The 18,790-nt window shown below is 33.5% G+C and overlaps 1 protein-coding gene across 3 annotated transcripts in view; it reads right to left on the minus strand.

Annotated features, from left to right (window-relative positions):
• Positions 1-18,790, minus strand: part of LOC145287790 (tyrosine-protein kinase Src42A-like) — a 430,888-nt gene that overhangs the window by 19,863 nt on the left and 392,235 nt on the right. For all 3 annotated transcript variants that reach the window (XM_080135622.1, XM_080135620.1, XM_080135621.1), the window contains one exon: positions 10,445-10,623. In XM_080135622.1, coding sequence (XP_079991748.1) covers positions 10,445-10,623 — 179 coding nt within the window. The remainder of the gene's footprint in view (positions 1-10,444; positions 10,624-18,790) is intronic.

An 18,790-nucleotide genomic window follows, 5' to 3' on the forward strand; every position in this document is an offset into this window, starting at 1 on the left:
AAAATCTAGCATGATCAACATTTTCAGCAGCCGAGTTATCCTCCACAAGTTCAAAAGCGTTGGCTCTTTTCTTTTTTTCCCCCCACCCCCAAGCTTCATTTCACCAATTTAATCCATTTCATACAGAAAATCGTTTTTTCTTTTTCAAATTTCAAACTTTGATCAAATCATCCTTAATTGAAATCTTCAATAATAAATGGGGAAAAAAAAAAAAAAAAAAAAAAAATCTAAGAAATCCTTTAATTCTGCTCGTCATCTTCCCCGACCCACCCACTTGTCCAAACAGTACTGAATCAATTCAGTAAATGGAGAGAATCCCCTCCCCCCCGCCTCTTCCGCTCAACCAGGTTACAAACAACTACCGTTCCCGAAATCACTTGTTTCCATTCTCAACATGGTTTATCTCCAACTGTTTAGAAATATTCTCCACTAGTTCTATCTACCCGGCTTTGTTTTGTTTTACCGCATATCAACCCTGTCCGTGTTATTTAATGCAGTAATTTAAAAAAGAAAAAAAAGAAAAAAAAAAAAGAAAAAAAAAAGAAAAAGTTTTATGTTTCAAGTTCTTTATATATTCAAACGCTTTGTTTGATGGCATATCAACCTTTTTTTTTTTTGCATAACTCAGTAATTTTGAAAAAAAAAAATGTTATGCTTTAAGTTTTTTATATCTTCAAATATTTATTCATGGTGTTTGGTTTGGTTGTTTTGTTTTACGGTATATCGATCGTTTCATATTATTTAATGCTGAATCCAGTAATTTTGGAAAAATATCTTTATGCTTCAAGTTTTTTTTATATCTTCAAATATTTATTCCTAGTGTTTGGTTTGATATTTTTGTATAAAAAATTGCTTTGGAATAGGGAAAAGAAAAAAAAACAAACAAACGATAAAATTAATGCTTGGTTCATTTTAAACCAGTATCTTCAGACAGCCTGATCTGATAGCACCAGGGTCCACTGAGGGACATTTGCCCTCTGCAGGGAGACAGTTGGCATATTCTAATGTCCTGTGGCTGTACCTACCCGGTGTTACTTAGGTTGCTGTGAAATTTTCAATTTTTATGTATTTGCACATCTTTAAACTTGAGGTTGATAATTCCTATTGTATTCTATAATTTAAAACGAGTTTCTTGTGATCTTTATTTTTAGGTGATTATTCAAAAATGATCTAAGTTGTCTGGGGTTGATAAAGTAATTAAAAAAATAAATAAATTGTAGCCAAGAATGTCATTATATTGATAACAAATTACGTCAATGACAAAGGAAAATTGGTGAGTCAGAAGCAAAATTCAACTTGTAAACTTAAATGTTATTTGTGTCTGTCTTTGAAATCCGATAAGGCAATATTTGATTGACCCCCCCCCCGGCTCCATTTTCAAACTTAAAAACATAGAATTCAATAGCAAAAGCAATAATATGCTCTGCACTTCTGAACACATATTTTTTATAATATGTATGACAAATGAACATATACTACACTATCCCCCCTCCTCCAACAAAGGTAACGCCTGGGAAGTTGGTATCATGACAATAGAACCCCACTGAATTGCGCATTAAAAGATAGTGTGCTAGTATAGTGTTAGCTACAGATGGATATCAAATCTCTGTTATTAATCAAAATGTCATTAAGCCAGTTTTTTTTTTTCTATTAGGTTGACAAGGTGCTTGCAGAATTTTTAATTTTGATTTCAAATGATGTATTTTCAAATAAGCGAAAATGATGTGTAGTGGTCAGCCATTGGATGTTGACAATGATCAATTAAGAACCTTAGTCAAAGCAAATTCACACACAACGCTTCTAGAACTTGCTTTTAATTAGACGTAACGTATACAACGATTTCCAACCATTTGAGAGAGATTGGAAAGACAAAATAAAACTTGAAAAATGGGTGCCTCACGAATTGAACGACAACTAAAAGAAATGCCGTTATGAAGTGTCATCTTCCTTTCTTTTACGTAACAAGAACAACCTGTTTTTCGACCAGGTTGTGACTTGCGATAAAAAGTGGATTCTTTACGACAACTGGCGACACTCAGCTCTGTGGTTAGATGCCAACAAAGCTCCGAAGCCACAGTTGCACCAAAAGAAGGTCATGCTGATTGTTTGGTGATCTGCAACTGGTCTCATCCATTAGTTTATTTTAATGCAGGTGAAACCATTATAGCAAAGAAGTATTGTCAACAAAAAGATGAAATGCATCAGAAACTTCGACAACAACACCCAGCATTAGTCAACAGAAAAATGCCCAATTCTCCTCCATGACAATGCCTGACTGCACATTGCTAAATTGACCCTGCATAAGTTGAACGAATTGGACTACGAAACCTCGCCTCATCTGCACATTCTCCAGGCCTCTCACCTACCCACTACCACTTTTTCAAAAACAACTTTCTGCATAAGAAATACTTCAAAAACCTAAGCGATATCAAAAATGCCTTCAGCAACTTCATGGGCTCTAAAAACACAAGATTTTTATGTTATTGACAAAATTTTTATTTTACTGATCTCGTTACTGATGGTGCTTATTTCGATCAATAAATTCTTATTCCATCTGAATTTTAAAAGTTAAAAGCTGCAAGAACTTTCTTGTCAACAGGATATATTTGCATTCTGTACAATTCTAGCTCTTTACCTCTTCTGATGAGAAGCATTTAGCTTTGAAATGCCATAACCTAAAGAGCTTTTTTCTTTATATATTCAAGCACAAAATAAAAAATAAAAATAATTCGCCCCCTAACCATCCTGTACCCACCTTTATAACCAATAAGAAAAACCCCTAAAAACTATAAATAGACCAAACCTCAAAAGAAAAGAAAAAAGCGATAACAACAACAATCCTCCTCAGACGTGTTTGAATAATGAATTGCTGCCTATATATATATATATATATATATATATATATATATATATATATATATATATACACACACACACACACACATATATATACATATACACTAGCATTTCAGCCTGGCGTTGCCCGAGTGTTTGGAGGTGTATGTTGAGCAAAAAAAAAAAAAAAAAGCGGTCAATTTTTTTAAAAACTTTAACCCCTATTATGACCCCTTAAAATTTATTGTTTTGGGCTCAAATCAAGTCATTAAGTTAGATGCATGTCCAAGGAACCTATATCTAAAATTTCAAGTGTTTAGACCCAAAATTGGCGGAGGAGTTTGGTAGAGTTCTCAAAGGTCAAATCGTTGAACTTTGACCCCTTAACAGCCAAATTTCTGGACGAAAACGGATTACAAAGATTTTCCAAAATCTCAGTACCCTGTATATCAAATTTCGAGTCTGTAGACTAAAAATTGATAGAGTAAGGAAATGTACACACACACGTTCACTTCACACATACATACATACACACAGAGCAATAATCATGTTTACAAGTTGGTTTCTGCTTGAACACCAAAGTTAAACATCACTGAACCTGATGACCATTTGGGAATGCGAGGTGCTGTATTTGTTTTACGCTTATCTTGACACTGTTTTCAGTCATCTTGGACTTCTTGACACTGAATTCAAGCAGTGTCGACTCAGTAAAAGAGTGGTTAGATATTGCACAACTCTTGCTTCGCAGTTCAGTATGTGTCACTGATCATCCTGGAAGAATGATCAGATAGTCCTTGTTCTGACGGACAAGCATTCAAATTTATATGTAATATCTATATATTTATATATTGAAATCAGTTGTTTGAGGTTGATATAGACAAACACATACATGCGTTCAAAATTAAAAAAGAAAAAAAAAAGAAAAAGAAAAACCGACAACATTCAAATAAGAATTCACATGGACTATATTGAACGTTTCAGCAAGGAATAAACGCTGCCCAAAGATAAAATTTCCAGTACTTTCAACATATTTCATTTTGATCCATTTCGCGACAAGAGCAGAGGACTGCTCAAAATATCAAAATAAAATATAATAAATTAAAAACATAATTTTTTATGCTTCTTACAAGTCTCACAATTTTGAAAATACTTTTCTATAATTATATGTGGAATAACATGTACACAAACGCACGCACACACACACACACACACATATATATATATATATATATATATATATATATATATATATATATATATATACAGGGTGACAAAAAAAAAAAAAGAAAAAAAAAGAGGCCATCTAGAACATGCTGTAGAACGGAGAAAAAAAGAGGAAAAGGTTCAAGACCCTAGTGTTTTGATGTTAGGTTTTGAATATAATAAACTAGTTATGACCAAAGTTTCATTTCATTAGGACAAAACAGTAAAAAATGGGGTCTAATTCGAGCTGGGTCCCGTTTTTTATGGGTCACGATATATATATATATATATATATATATATATATATATATATATATATGCCCAAATTTTAGTATACATTATTTATTAAATAGTTTTTAACGCTATTACATACTTAAAACAAACTACATTGTTTTGAATTATAAATATTTTGAAATCCAGATTTTTTCCCTAAACCTGCCAACCCATAAACCGGAAGTTCCACGTTTACGGGACTTCCAAACAAAGGTGAGTAATTTATCTGTTGAGATACACAATAGTTAGACACACACACATAAATAAATAATTGTGATCTGCAAAACGTGCAATCGCCATTTCCAGTGAGAACAGATATAAATAGACGCTGAAGAGTATTCAGTATTGTTCAACCATGAATTGGTCCTCTTATATCAGATTTAAAACTGACAGTACTAATGTTTTTCTGACCTTCTGTAACATGGTGAATTATATACATATATTTTTCAATGATAGAGAATAATAATTTATTTATTAAATCATCAAATGTTCAAATACAGGGAATATAATAAAAGTATTTTTCTTATTCCATGGAGTCTCACAGATTCATATTTTTCTCTGTAGAGGAAATAACTAACAGAATAAAATAAAGAACTTGCTAATTAGCACAAAATTTAAGGGACTGCTGGGAAACAAAGTTGAGTAATTTATTTGCCAAAATAATTAATAGACAGATACAAATAAATAAATAAAATACAATTGAAAAGAAAAAACAAACAAACAAAACAAAAAAAAAAATGGCAGGCGCCATTTCCAGTGAGAACAGATATAAACAGAGGCTGAAGACAATTATATATATCATATATCTTATATCAGATTTGAAACTAACGGTACCAATGTTTTTCTGACTTTTTGTAACATTTTAACATAAATACTATGCTCTTATAATGATTTAAAAAAAAATATAATCAAGCACTTTGCTGGGGGTTTTTTCCCCACAAATATTATGCAGCAAATAAAGGGTTCCATTCGAAATTCCATGCAGATTCCAGAGTTTGCCAAGATACACCTGAAAAAGGTTGGAGGTTACATCAACCGAAACATAGTGAAAAATGCCTCTCAAGATGAGAACAGTAGTCTGAAGAATCTAAATAATATGAACGTATCTGTAGATTTGCAGTTGTGATGTTGACGCGATGTATGCAATTCTAGTTACAGAGATTATTGTCAGCTATGGATTTTCCCTCGGACTCAAAGCCAACAGAGCATAGGCCATTGTTGCAATGACTTTTCCGCTGCTGACTGAGGTATGGCTTTGGTCTTTTGGTCTAGGAGGTCCACCTTAACAAGCTTTGTCTTCTTACCTTTGAGAAGGAGTTAGTTTAATCACATTTAAGATGAGAACCCTAGTTAGAAGAATCTAAATAATATCTGTAAATTTGCGGTGGTGATGTTGACGCAACATATAAAATCCAAAGAATCAAAATAATACAAATAACCAAGAATTCAGAAACGCTACGGATACCTAATCCTAAACAGTAACAATTTCTTTTTGCCATCTCTGAGAATAATATATGCCCAATTGTTGATTGTACAGGTTTTTTGCCCCCCCCCTCCTACCTGCCAATCTTGCGAGAGCTGGCATCGAAAGAATGGTAGTGATTGATTCAATTTCTGTGCGAAGTCACGGTGAATAATGCAATGTGCCTCATACGTGTGCGGCATCTGTTCAAAAAATGATTGATTTCATACTCACACACTATCGATCAATAACAAAGAAAGGGCGGAAGAGAAAAAAAATCAAAGGGTACATGCGCACATTCTGTCTCGGATGAAAGGAAAAGAAAGACGAAAGCGGTGTTTGCCTGATTATCGAATAAGGCAGATTATGCGCAGTTATAGATTTCAGGAAAATGGTATACACCTTAAGGTGGGTCAGTCGTTTTGTTTTATCACATATCAACCCTTTTCAGGGTATTTAATGTTGAATTTTAGAAAAAAAAATTTAGGCTTCAAGTTTTTTTTTTAATATTTATTGATGAGGTTTGGTTTGGTTGTTTTGTGGCATATCAATCTTTTTCAGGTAATTTAATGACAAATCAAGTAATTAAAAAAAAAAAGTTTTTATGCTTCAATTTTTTTTTAATTTTTATATCTTCAAATATTCATTCATGGTGTTTGGTTTGGTTGTTTTGTGGCATATCAACCTTTTTCAGGTAATTTAATGACAAATCAAGTAATTTAAAAAAAGGTTTTTATGCTGCAAGTTTTTTTTTATATCTTCAAATATTTATTCATAGTGTTTGGTTTGGTTGTTTTGTTTTACTGCATATCAACCCTTTTCAGGTTATTTGATGTTAAATTCAGTAATTTTGGAAAAGGTTTTTATGCTTCAATTTTTTTTTTTTATATATCTTCAAATATTTATTCAAAATGTTTGGTTTGATTGTTTTGTAGAGGAAAATTTTTGTTCTTGCTGTTAACTTTGCAGAACATGATTGAGTTTTGCAAAGGAAAAGGAAAAATAACAATAATGTTTGGTGCATTTTTGTCCAGGAAGCCAGTATCTTCAGACAACCTGATCTGGTAGCACTAGATACCTAACAAGTTAATACTCTGGGTCAACGAGGACCTGAGAGAAACGATAACTAAGAGTCAACTCTATATTTTTCACTTCCCCCATTAGGGCCTAACAACTGGATGTTTTTGAAGGTTATAATCAGGACCCAAGATGTGTTGGAGCGGTGAGGGTTAGCTTATCTGTTTAACGACGAATCAACCCCTTTTGATCTGCCGCAAATGTGTACCACTACATGACAATCTGGATAAAACCGATTCGGATTTGTTTTACTGTACACATAGATTCAAAAAAGTTGTCAAAAAACAAATACATAACAAATAAATGTTATCAAAGGCTAGAGAAGTTACTTTTTTTCCTAACTGGATATGTTTTTAGAGTTTTTATTTAATGTTACATGTTTATTTAGCTCGAAAAACATCAGTGTTTTCCGATGAATTGGAAAATTTAAAATGACGGCCAAATCTCTCTTCGACACGATATGTTTGGGAAAGGGAGTTAAAAATAAAAAATATGCAAAATACTGTTAAAAACCCACTGAATATACAGTCCTGGTCAAAATCATAAGACCACTTAAGAAAGTAATCGTTTACGTATATTATCAAATTTTTAATCAAACAAATGGTTGAAACCATTGCCAAAAGGGAAAATATGATGGAAAAAAAAAATGAAATTTGCTTCATTCGAAACCTTAACCCTGATCTAATAATTATTTTTTAAAAAACAAACGTTTTCACCTGGTCAAAATGATAAGACCACTTTAATAAAATCGGCTAGTTTTGAAAAAATGAATACGAAAAGCTTTCTATGTTACTAAAAGCAACTTGTTAGTGGATAAAAAACATCTTACTAAATTATAAATGGCAAAACGGAAACCATATCAGAGTTTGAGATAAGAAGGATCTTTGAGCTTAATAGGGGTGGACTCTCCCATAGATCCATTGCAAACAAAGTGAATCGTAGCAAAACAGTCATCACAACTTTTTAAAGAAATCCAGATCAATATGGGCACAAAAAGAGTCCAAGTTGACCAACAAAAATAACCCCATCACTGGATCGCCGTATCAGAAGTTTAAAAAAAAACTCTAGCATGAGCTCAAGTCGATTGAAAAGCCAAACAGCAGCAGAATGTAGTCCTAAAACATAAGGGATCTGAAAATAAAGGGTTTCAATCATTTAAAACGACTGCAGAAACCACATCTTGAACAGCACAAAACTAACCGACTTAAATATGCCACCAAATACCAGACTTGGGATGAAGAGAAGTGGGAAAATGAAATTTTCTCCGATGAGAAAAAGTTTAATCTAGATGGTCCAGATGGATTTCAACACTATTGGTATGATAAAAATTGTCCCAAAGAGACTTTTTTTAACTCGGCATAGTGGAGGAGGGTCTTTAATGATCTGGGGTGCTTTCTCGTCAGCTGGGACCCTAAAGTTGCAAATAGCGAAAGGCCGGCAAACATCATTGAAGTACATTTCAATGCTTGAAAATGCTTCTATCAGGACTAAAGGTCCACGTTTGTGTGGAAGAAATTGGATTTTCCAGCAAGATAACGTTGCGATACACACTTCTCGACAAGCACGAGAATACTTTTCTTCAAATAATATAGAACTGTTAGATCATCCAGCATGCATGTTATCCGGACCTCAATCCCATTGAAAATCTTTGGGGATGGATGGCAAAAGAAGTGTTCAAGGATTGGACCCAGTATGATTCGATAAAGGAACTTTCTGATTCAGTTTTCAGTAAATGGGATAAAATTTCTTCGCAACTGATAAAAAACTAAGTTGCAAGCATGCTGAAAAGAATTTTTGAAGTAATTCATAATAATGGAGGCTATACTAAATACTGAGACCCTTTTTAGTAATTTATAATTACCTTTTGTTAGATAAATTATCAGTGGTCTTAGCATTTTGACCAGGTGAAAATGTTTGTTTTTCAAAAAATAACTATTAGATCAGGGTCAAGGTTTCGAATGAAGTAGATTTCATTTTTTTTCCATCATATTTTTGGCAATGGTTTCAACCAATTGTTTGATTAAAAATTTGATAATATGCGTAAACGCTTACTTTCGTAAGTGGGCTTATGATTTTGACCAGGACTGTATGTCAGCCTATGTCACGGTTACATATATTGAGCGAGTTTTTAACTGTATTTTGTCTAGTTTTTTTCATTTATAACTCCTTTTCCCAAACTTAGCGTGTCAAAGAGAGATTCGGGCGCCATTTTAAATTTTCCAATACATCAGTAAACACTATGTTTTTTGAGCTGAATAAACATGTTACAATCAATAAAAACACTAAAACATATCCAGTTTGGTAGAAAAGTAACTTATCTTGCCTTTGATGACATTTATTTGTTATATATTTGTTTTTTTGACAACTTTTTCAAATCTATGTGTACAGTAATAAAAACCCACTGCGACTGCCCTTTTATATCCTTGGTCAGTGAAGAAGAAATTCTTCTAGACTAAGGAAAATAATTGTCTCAGTTTAATCAGAACAGATACTACACTTAGCCAAAAAGTTGATAACAGTTATTTTATGGTTAAACTAAAAACTATCCATTCTTTTTCCTATATTTTTTTTTTTTTAAATTTCTCATTATGTTTTTCTTGTGGTGTAACAAATAATAAATAATTTCATATTTTAAGTTTTTAGTAAAACTCCGTTAGAACAATAATCGAAACGAAAACAATATGGCGGTCAAAACTTTATTTCTAACATTAAAACAGTCTTTATTATTTGAATTCTTTGGACTACTGCTATCATCTTGAGTGTTATTTTCACAACGTTTTGGTCAATGCAACCTCCAACCTTCTTCAGGTGTATCTATCATATCAAACTCTGGAAGCTTTCTGTTGAACTTGAGAATCTGCACTGAAATTTCAAACGTCCTCCTAAAGGCTCCGTGGTGCAATGGATAACAATGTAATGGATAATGGTCAAAAATCAATTGTAAATTACACTCTTCGGGAGGTTGAAGGTTGAATCATTAGTGCAGAAGACACTTAAAAATACTACTGTGAATTATGTAAAACTTCTTCCCGGTCATGGCTGATGGAACAAGAGCATGCTACCACCATGGATTAAAGGGTTCCATTCAAAATTCTGTGGAGATTCCATAGTTTAACAAGAAGATTCCCGAGTTTGACAAAATACACCTGAAGACGGTTGGAGGTTAGATCGATGAAAAAGTTATGCAAATAACACTCAAGATGAGAGCAGTAGCCCAAATAATCCAAATATGAAAAATCAATTCTCATCTTAAAATTTCAGAAACATCAAAAAAAACATTTCAGTCAGTTTGGGCAAATATTGGTCAGTGTTCTTAAAACAAAATTTAATTTCCAATCAATTTTAATGAATTTAATATTTAATCTGATCAACAGTTTTTTTTAATTAAAAATATAATAGAGTAGGAGGATCTAACCCTCCTACAGTCTCAAGTCCTCATACTACCACCACGACACTTTAAAACAATTTGTAAGAAATCTAATTAGTCAACTTTTGGAACTCCACCACTAATATTCTCCCAAATTATTTGGATTATTCGGGCTACTGTTCTCATCTTGAGAATAAATAAATCACAACAAAATCCATTCCACTTACCTTGATCACTCTTGCGAGACCAAAGTCTGCAATCTTGACAGTATTATTCTCTCCAACCAGAATATTTCTTGCTGCAAGATCTCTGTGAATATAATTCTGGGATTCCAGATAGGACATGCCACTGGCTATCTGAGCCGCTATATCAATCAGCTGAGGTAATTTCAGGGTGCGACCCTTTCCTGTGAAAAAGAAAAATAGAATTTGAATGGTTAAAAAAAGGGCCAGATATGCAAAAGATAAGTATCAAGTAAGATATTTATATTATGGATTCTGTCATACCAATGGTTATACTTTGAAATTATAGATTGGTCACTGGTGCAAAAAAAAAAAAAAAAAAAAAAAAAAAAGGCAGTGCTTGGTCTTAGAGTGATTTGCAGGTCAATGGGTGCAAAATATGAAATTTAAATTTGCATGTTAGCTTTTATTGTTGTATCCTGTATATCTTTTCTCTATCTTTATAAAATTAGGTATAGTTGTATGTACAGGAGTCATTAACTAATCGATGAAGCAAAAGTCTAATGTAGTCTAAATGTAGGCTATATTCAGTTTCATTTAGTTTTATCCTAGCCTGGGTGCCTGGCGTTGTCTAGGTGTTTGGAGGTGTGTGTTGAGCAAAAAAACAAAACAAATAAAAGTGGTAGTAGGCAAGCAGGCTCGAACCCATGATGCGCAGGCAGAGAAGAAATTGAAAGTCTGATGTCTTACCGCTACCCCATGACGTGACTGGAAGTCTAAAGCGTTCAAATTTAACGTAGTAAATAAAAAAAAAATGACCTGTAAAAATTAGGTTGCTTTTAAAGCTCCCACAAAAGCAAATCAGACACAAGGTCGTTTTTTAATGTTGGGGAAAAACCAGCTCCCCCAAAAAGGGGACACTCTAGCAGTATCCAAATAAATAGTAATTGTCTCAGTATGAAGGGTTTCCCCCTATATTGACCAAGGACCAGTTACAGAACAGATACTACCCGGCCTGAAGGCTAGGCGTTTGCATTCTAATAAGTTTCGCTTTATTTATACAAACAAGAGAAACAAACAAACACTGGAGATGATGGCACAGTGGGAATTTAGTTTAACTCTATTAAAAAAAAAAAAAAAAAAAGAGATGATATCCGTTTGCAAATGCGAGATATTACGATCTGGGAAGTATGCAAAAACTTCTCGTGGAATCTAACTGGATGCGAGAAGCCCAACGCAAAAAGCCTTTGACGGATATACACAAACACTTGCACCCATTTTGTCCTTTATATATTAGACTAGCGGGGGGGGGGGTACTCGGCGTTGCCCGGGTGTTTTTGGTTGTGTGTGGTTGGCTGGAGGTGGGGTGGGGGTGGGGTTAATGAAAATCTAAGAATAAGCGAAGTAAAAAAAAACTAACGTAAGGCAAATGCGAAAGAGAAAAACGAATGTTACGTGAAAAATGGCTTAAATAATTCGACTTCAATATTAAAATTTTAAAAATCGAAAAAAAAAAAAACAAAGAAAAGACATCTCACACCACGATTCAAACCCAAAACGTTTAGATAATGAGGCCGCACTCTAAGCAACTGAGCTAAGACGATGTCGACGAAATTCTGTCGCTTTTTCAAATATTTCAAGTAAATCAGGTTACGACATATGACGCATGCGTAGAAGCAAACTCGTCATGAGAGGATGGTTTTTGCTGACCCCCCCCTCCTAGAAAACTACTGATTTCAGGGTGAAGGAATTAACGTTTTTGGCCAATTTTTTTATATTTGTTGGGCGAAGGTTGGAAGTTTAAAATGATATCATCTGGCAAAAATCCATGACCCGTGTGGAAAGTTTTTGCGAGACATACAAACACACATACATAAAAACAAACATACATACATATACATACAAACAAACATACACACATTTTAGCTTTTATATTTATAGATAGATAAAATAGGTATAAAGTGAGGAAAACACACATCCGATTTTTGTGAAATTTTAACACTATTTAATTAGACATCAGCAAATATTCCCCAAATTTCAGTTTCCTTTGAATATTTTTTTTATGGAACATAATACACTCACAACCTCCCATTTCAAAATTCAAACACAGCAGATTTTCTTTGAACTTTATCCAGTCATTAGACACCAATAAGACAAAATTCACTTCATTTCCATTTCTTAGAATGGAGCCATGAATTTGAGACATTTTCTAGAATTAAAATGGTCTGGATTTTGAAACAAATTGAAAGAAGGATTCTCAGCTAAAATTTCAGTAGTATTACATTTTGAATAATAATATTATATTTTGATTTCTGTAAGCGAATATACAATGCAAAATTATTTTACGTTTCTAAATTTTTGAGATGAAGATTGGTTGTTTGCATTATTTGGATTTTTTGGACTATTAGTCTCATCTTGAATGTCATTTTCACAATGTTTCGATCGATGTAACTTCCGAACTTCTTCAGGTGTACCTTGTCCAACTTGGGAATGTTTCTGCCGAACTCAGAAATTTGGACCGAATTTCAAATGGAATCCTTTATTCATTCCATGAGAGTAGTATGCTCTTGTTCTATCAGCCATGACTGGATAGAGATCCTAAGTAATTCGCAATTGTATGGAGCATACTACTTCCATGAAGTAAATAAAGGGAAAATTTTTTGTCTCTCTCCCTCTTTCTCTGTGAATGAATCTCTCTCCCCAATAAAACATTTAAAACCGCTAACAAGTCTGTTTTCCCACACATGAATTTTATTTGTCTTGGGTTAAACAGACGACCTCAGCCACTTAACTATGTAAGAAACGACTATGTGGAAAAGCGCTAATCAAGAGTGAAGATAAGTATGTAAAACAAAGAAATTTTTATTAATTGATTGTGTACAAGTACACATGTGTTGTAAAACGCATGTGTTTCCCATGTGCGTTCCCATTGCATAAGTTTGTTTAATATCTGTTGAACACTGTATTGTTGAAGTTTTACATTACTATAATCCGTAAGTATCTTCTGTTAATGTCTAAAATTTAGAACAGCTGTAACCAAATCATGGTAGCCATAAAAGCTGCAGTGTACACACAAGAGTCAATACATGCAAAGTGGTCGACCATAATCTTTTTATCATTGGCTATTGCACCGAAGTATAGAGGAAGAGGTCACTCCTTTTTCAAGAGTCCTCCACTTACCCTTTATCCTACAGATTTATCCTACCTATAATGCAGAGTGTTTAGCAAAAAGACATGAACAACCATTTCTTGAGTCTTTAGTCTGACTCAACCAAGGATTGAACCCCGATCATTCCAGCCAAACGCTCATTATGCTAAATGGGCTGGTTCATGCAAAGTTTGGCTATATTCTATGAACATTTTAAATATGTTGAATATAGAAACAAAAGTAATAACCTGACAAGTAGCAAAATCTCACCTCATCACTGTTGAGGTCCCTAAGTGCCGGAAAAGCTTTCTACTCTAATAGTTTCTTTCCTCAAACTGCTAAACTTTGGAATCTCTCCCCTGTTTCCTGCTTCCTGACTGTACTAACCTGCAGAAGTTTAAATGTAAAGTAAACAAACATCTTACTGCTCAACTCCCCACAGTCCCCTATTAGACATGATTCCAAATAGTAACCATTTACATCCAAGTGGCAATATGCCTTTCTTGGGAGTGAAAAAGAATAAATGTGGTTTAAGTTGACTTTTAAGACAAGAAGCAAAAAGAGAGAGAGAAAAAAAAACCCCAACAATTCAACCAAATCTAGTATATAAAATTATCTTGCCAGATTTTCCAAGTCAAACCTTAATTGCTGATGGATCAAACTTTTTTCTCCAACTTGCCAAATTTCATTCGTTATTGTTGTACCATGTTATTGGCACCCTTCTTCTTTCTCACAAAAGAGATGTAGTGAATCTATATCTGCTCTATCATTATTTTCATGCCAAGTTTTCAACCGAGTTTCTATCCATGCTCCCCTTGTAGAACATTCGCAGTAAACGCTTGGCTATCTGCAACAACTGCCTGCTAATAATTTCATTTATTATGTATTTGTGCCTACAAATAAACAAATTCCATGAACAAAGTTTCTTCCCTAGAACTGTCCGTCTGTGGGACACAATACCACAGGACTACTTCCAGTTCACTATAACCTGGCTATTTTCAAGTAATCACGGTGTTGTCTCACCAGCCACCTGACACTCATTATGCCATCAGGGTTTTTACTTTGACACCCAAATTAAAAGTCTAGACCATTTCTGAAATGGGCTCTTCCCTGTTGCACTATGTTGCTGATCCTATGCAGTTCTAGAAAGTCCACCCTTTGCTTTTTCTCTTTAAGAAGGGGTTAGTTTATTGCTAATTGCTGGAGGTGCTTCTACTAGGAAATGTCACAGGGCTGCCCATGCATTTTTCTTTTATTGTCCAGAATGCTCTTCTAGGGTTCTGACTCTTCAAATCCCATTTTCTTGAGTCACATCATTTTGCCATGAGAGGAAGATAAATACTTGTTCTCGAGTGGCCTTCAGGCTTTGGTAAGCAGGGATCCCCTCCCACCTAATAATAAAAAAAGTACAATTAATTTTTTAATTACATAGTCTGGCCCAGACACCTGCTAATAGCAAACATTTAAGAATAATCACCGAAAGATACAAATTAATGAAGGCTCATAACTCATTTTAAATGGAGGAATATGACAGGAGTTGTCTACCTTGAGTTAAATAGGTGAGGAAAAAAAAAAAAAATTAAAAAGCAATATAAATTCACTGCATCTAAAGCAACACCAGGTCGGCACATCTAGTTTATACTAAATCAATTCAAGTCAAGCAGTTCAAAAAATAAATCAGAAAGACTTAAAAATAAAACTACATAAAAAGAATCGAGCTTTAAATTAATGCCTAATCAAGTTTTAAATGGCAAATTTAAGTGGATGGGAAAGATAACCTACTGTGAATGCCTGGAATTGCACTTGAAATTTTATTGATTCTTAAATCTTACATTTAAATGAAAAATGAGATGAAAAGAAAAGAAAAAGAAAAAAAGGTTAAAAAAGGGGAAAAAGGCTAAAAAAGGCTAAAAAGGGAAAAAAGTCTAAAAAGAAAAAAAAAAGGCTAAAAAAGGCTAAAAAGAAAGTATAAAAAAAGGCTAAAAAGAAAAAGGCTAAAAAGAAAAAGGCTAAAAAGAAAAAGGCTAAAAAGAAAAAGGCTAAAAAGAAAAAGGCTAAAAAGAAAAAGGCTAAAAAGAAAAAAGGCTAAAAAGAAAAAAGGCTAAAAAGAAAAAAGGCTAAAAGGAAAAAAGGCTAAAAGGAAAAAAGGCTAAAAGGAAAAAAGGCTAAAAAGAAAAGGCTAAAAAAGGCCAAAAAAGAAAAGGCTAAAAAAGGCCAAAAAAAGAAAAGGCTAAAAAAGGCCAAAAAAAGAAAAGGCTAAAAAAAAAAAAAAACTTTAAAAAGGAAAAAGGCTAAACAGAAAAAAGGGAAAAGGCTAAACAGAAAAAAGAGAAAAGGCTAAACAGAAAAAAGGGAAAAGGCTAAACAGAAAAAAGGGAAAAGGTAAAAAGAAAAAAGGGAAAAGGCTAAAAAGAAAAAAGGGAAAAGGCTAAACAGAAAAAAGGGAAAAGGCTAAACAGAAAAAAGGGAAAAGGCTAAAAATAAAAAATGGAAAAGGCTAAAAAGAAAAAAGAGAAAAGGCTAAAAAGAAAAAAGGGAAAAGGCTAAAAAGGAAAAAGGGTAAAAGAGAAAAAGCTAAAAAGAAAAAAGGATAAAAAGTATAGAATAAAAATAAAAACGAAAAAGAATAAAAAGAAAAAAGAGAAAAACAACAACAAAAAAGCTAATACAAAAATGTCCAAGCAGATCATAAAGGATAAAAAGGCTAAAAAAAAAAAAAAGGGGTAACAAGGAAAAGGGTAAAAAGGAAAAAGGCTAAAAATAAAAAGAAAAAAAGAACAGAAAAAACAGAAAAAGGATAAAAAGAAAAAAAAAGAATAAAGAAAAAAAAAAAAAATTAATACAAAAATGTTCACTCCAAACATTTTTTCTTTCAATCTTACTAAATCAGGTTTAACTAAAACTGACTTCTTTAATTACGGAAATATAAAGGAAAGGTTGTCACTTAGTAAGAGAACTTAATAGGTAGTTACTTTTCAATAACTTTATCGCCTATGTAATTAAATATTGAACAACTCAAATCACATTCAAAATGGCGTCTTAACATGATGCCTACACCCAGAAAGTGTGTGTGTGTGTGTGTGTATATATATATATATATATATAAAAATAGGATTCCCTGAATTTTAATTTCTTCTAAAAGATATAAATTTTAAACATTTTCTAAAATCCAAATCATTTTTTATCAAAATTAGAATGAGGCTCCTATACTTACGGTTTAATAACATTATATTTTGATCTTAATCTTTGTAAAAGGACGTAAAAGCAAAGGCGTAGCCAGAAAGGACCGTGGGGGGGGGGGTCAAAACTATTGTAGCAAGAATTTTATAAAATATGTTTTGCTTGTTTTACTAAAGTTTTGTTTCATTCTTTTTATTATAATTAGGGCAACCTAAAAATAGCAATTAATGCTCAATGTTCTTATGACGTGAAATTTAAAAACTTGGATTGATTTATGAAATATCTTATATAATTAATTTGTCAAATTACTCAACCTGATTAATAAATGCAATTTTTGAGTTGCCCTAATTATAATTTTTCATATTTCATAATTTTTTTTTTAAACCTTGGTATCTTTTGTCACATTTTGGTTGTACCCATTTACAATGCCTCCCAACGGGACAGAGTTAGATACCAAGGTCGTTTTTTAATGTGGAGAAAAGGTACAGAAATAAAAAATTGTCTCAGTTGTGAAAGACTGTTCTTCCACTGAAAGAGAACAAAAAATGGACGTGCAGCATCTGAAGAACAGATGGTATTTATTTGCTCCCCCACCGAGCAAATTAGGCACAAGGCCGATTTTTAATGTCAGGAGTGTAGGGAGGGGGAAGGGAAAAAGGGGACCAGCTCCCGAGAGGTGGGAAATGGGAGCTGGTTAAAGGTCAGGCATGTGGGGTTGCCCCCACATCTGGTCTTTGCTAGTCATAGCTAGTCATAGCTTGCAGCATCTGAAGAACAGATACTACACTTTGATCTTAGCCAAGGTTGTAATTAAATACTTATAAATGTAGGAGGCAAAACTAAAAACGAATGAAATGAAACAATAGGAAAAGTTCTGTTTTGTTTTCGTACAAAAAAAAAATGAAAATAAATTAGTAACTATTTTGAACAAAACGAAACGAATCCAACCTTGCAAAATTCCCCTATAGGTAGGTAAATTTTAAAGTGCTATTGTGAAATGGCAGGCAAAATTGATTCGCCAGCAATAAATAATTCCCCATTAGCAGACAAATTATTTACAACAAGGCAAATGCCTGCCTATATCTGCCTGCCTTACTGGCGCTTTAAAATAAGGAAAAAAAGTTTTTGTTGACTTCTCCGAAGAGGAAGGGAGGTCCAAAAAGCACGGAAAGCACGGTTAGCTATAACCTTGCATAAAAAGGATTCAAAACTGTTCTGTTCGGGAAATCAATTGTATCAGTCCTATTTGTTTACATTGTCAACCGGAAGAGATCCGAATTCATCACTTTTATATTTGCTTATTTCTAGAGTTCTTGAAGCCTAACTTTTTTTTCTTCTTTACAAAGGAGTCACCGCTTATTAAGGCCCGGGGGCCATTCGAGGATAAGGGTTAATGAGTGTACAATGGTCAAGGGGAATATGTCAGTCATCAATAGTAGTGGAAACTTGATAAATTGGATAAGGGGATGGCTCATCAAGAATTTGTTTACGTTATACTTGAAGACAACCATATTGTAATCAGTTGGAAAGCAGGAAAACGGAACAGAGTTCCACAGGTGTGCAGTTCTAAGAAAGAAGCTTTGTCCATGGAATCTACGTTTAGGTTTAGGCACAGATAAAGAGTGGGGGAAATTATTGACAGTGGTTTTAGATAGACGAGTGTTTTTCATGAAAGTTAGGCTAGGGGGACCATAGATTGGAGCCAAGATGAGCACTTGCCATGAAAATTATAAAGCAGAAACAGGTTTGCGACGTCTCTTCTGTGTAAAGGCAACAGTTCTCTGAACTTACTCCATCTTACCCCTAATTCTTGCAATAATGCCAGACTTCTGCTTTACCGTTATTTTCATGGCAAGTGCTCGACTGAGCTCCAATCTATGGTCCTCCTTGGCCTGACTGTTATAAAAAACACTTGTATGCATGCAATAGCTTGATTTATGTGGAAAAAAAATCATTGAATTCTATCCTATGAAATTAACTGTATCAAATATCAAACAGATGGTATCAAGTTGGTTTTATTTTAGCCAAATAATTTTGTGCTTAACCAAATGTAAAACAATTTC

The sequence above is a fragment of the Euprymna scolopes genome, chromosome 11 (assembly GCF_053919585.1).
Source record: "Euprymna scolopes isolate OS-2025 chromosome 11, ASM5391958v1, whole genome shotgun sequence".
Taxonomy (NCBI): Eukaryota; Metazoa; Mollusca; class Cephalopoda; order Sepiida; family Sepiolidae; genus Euprymna; species Euprymna scolopes.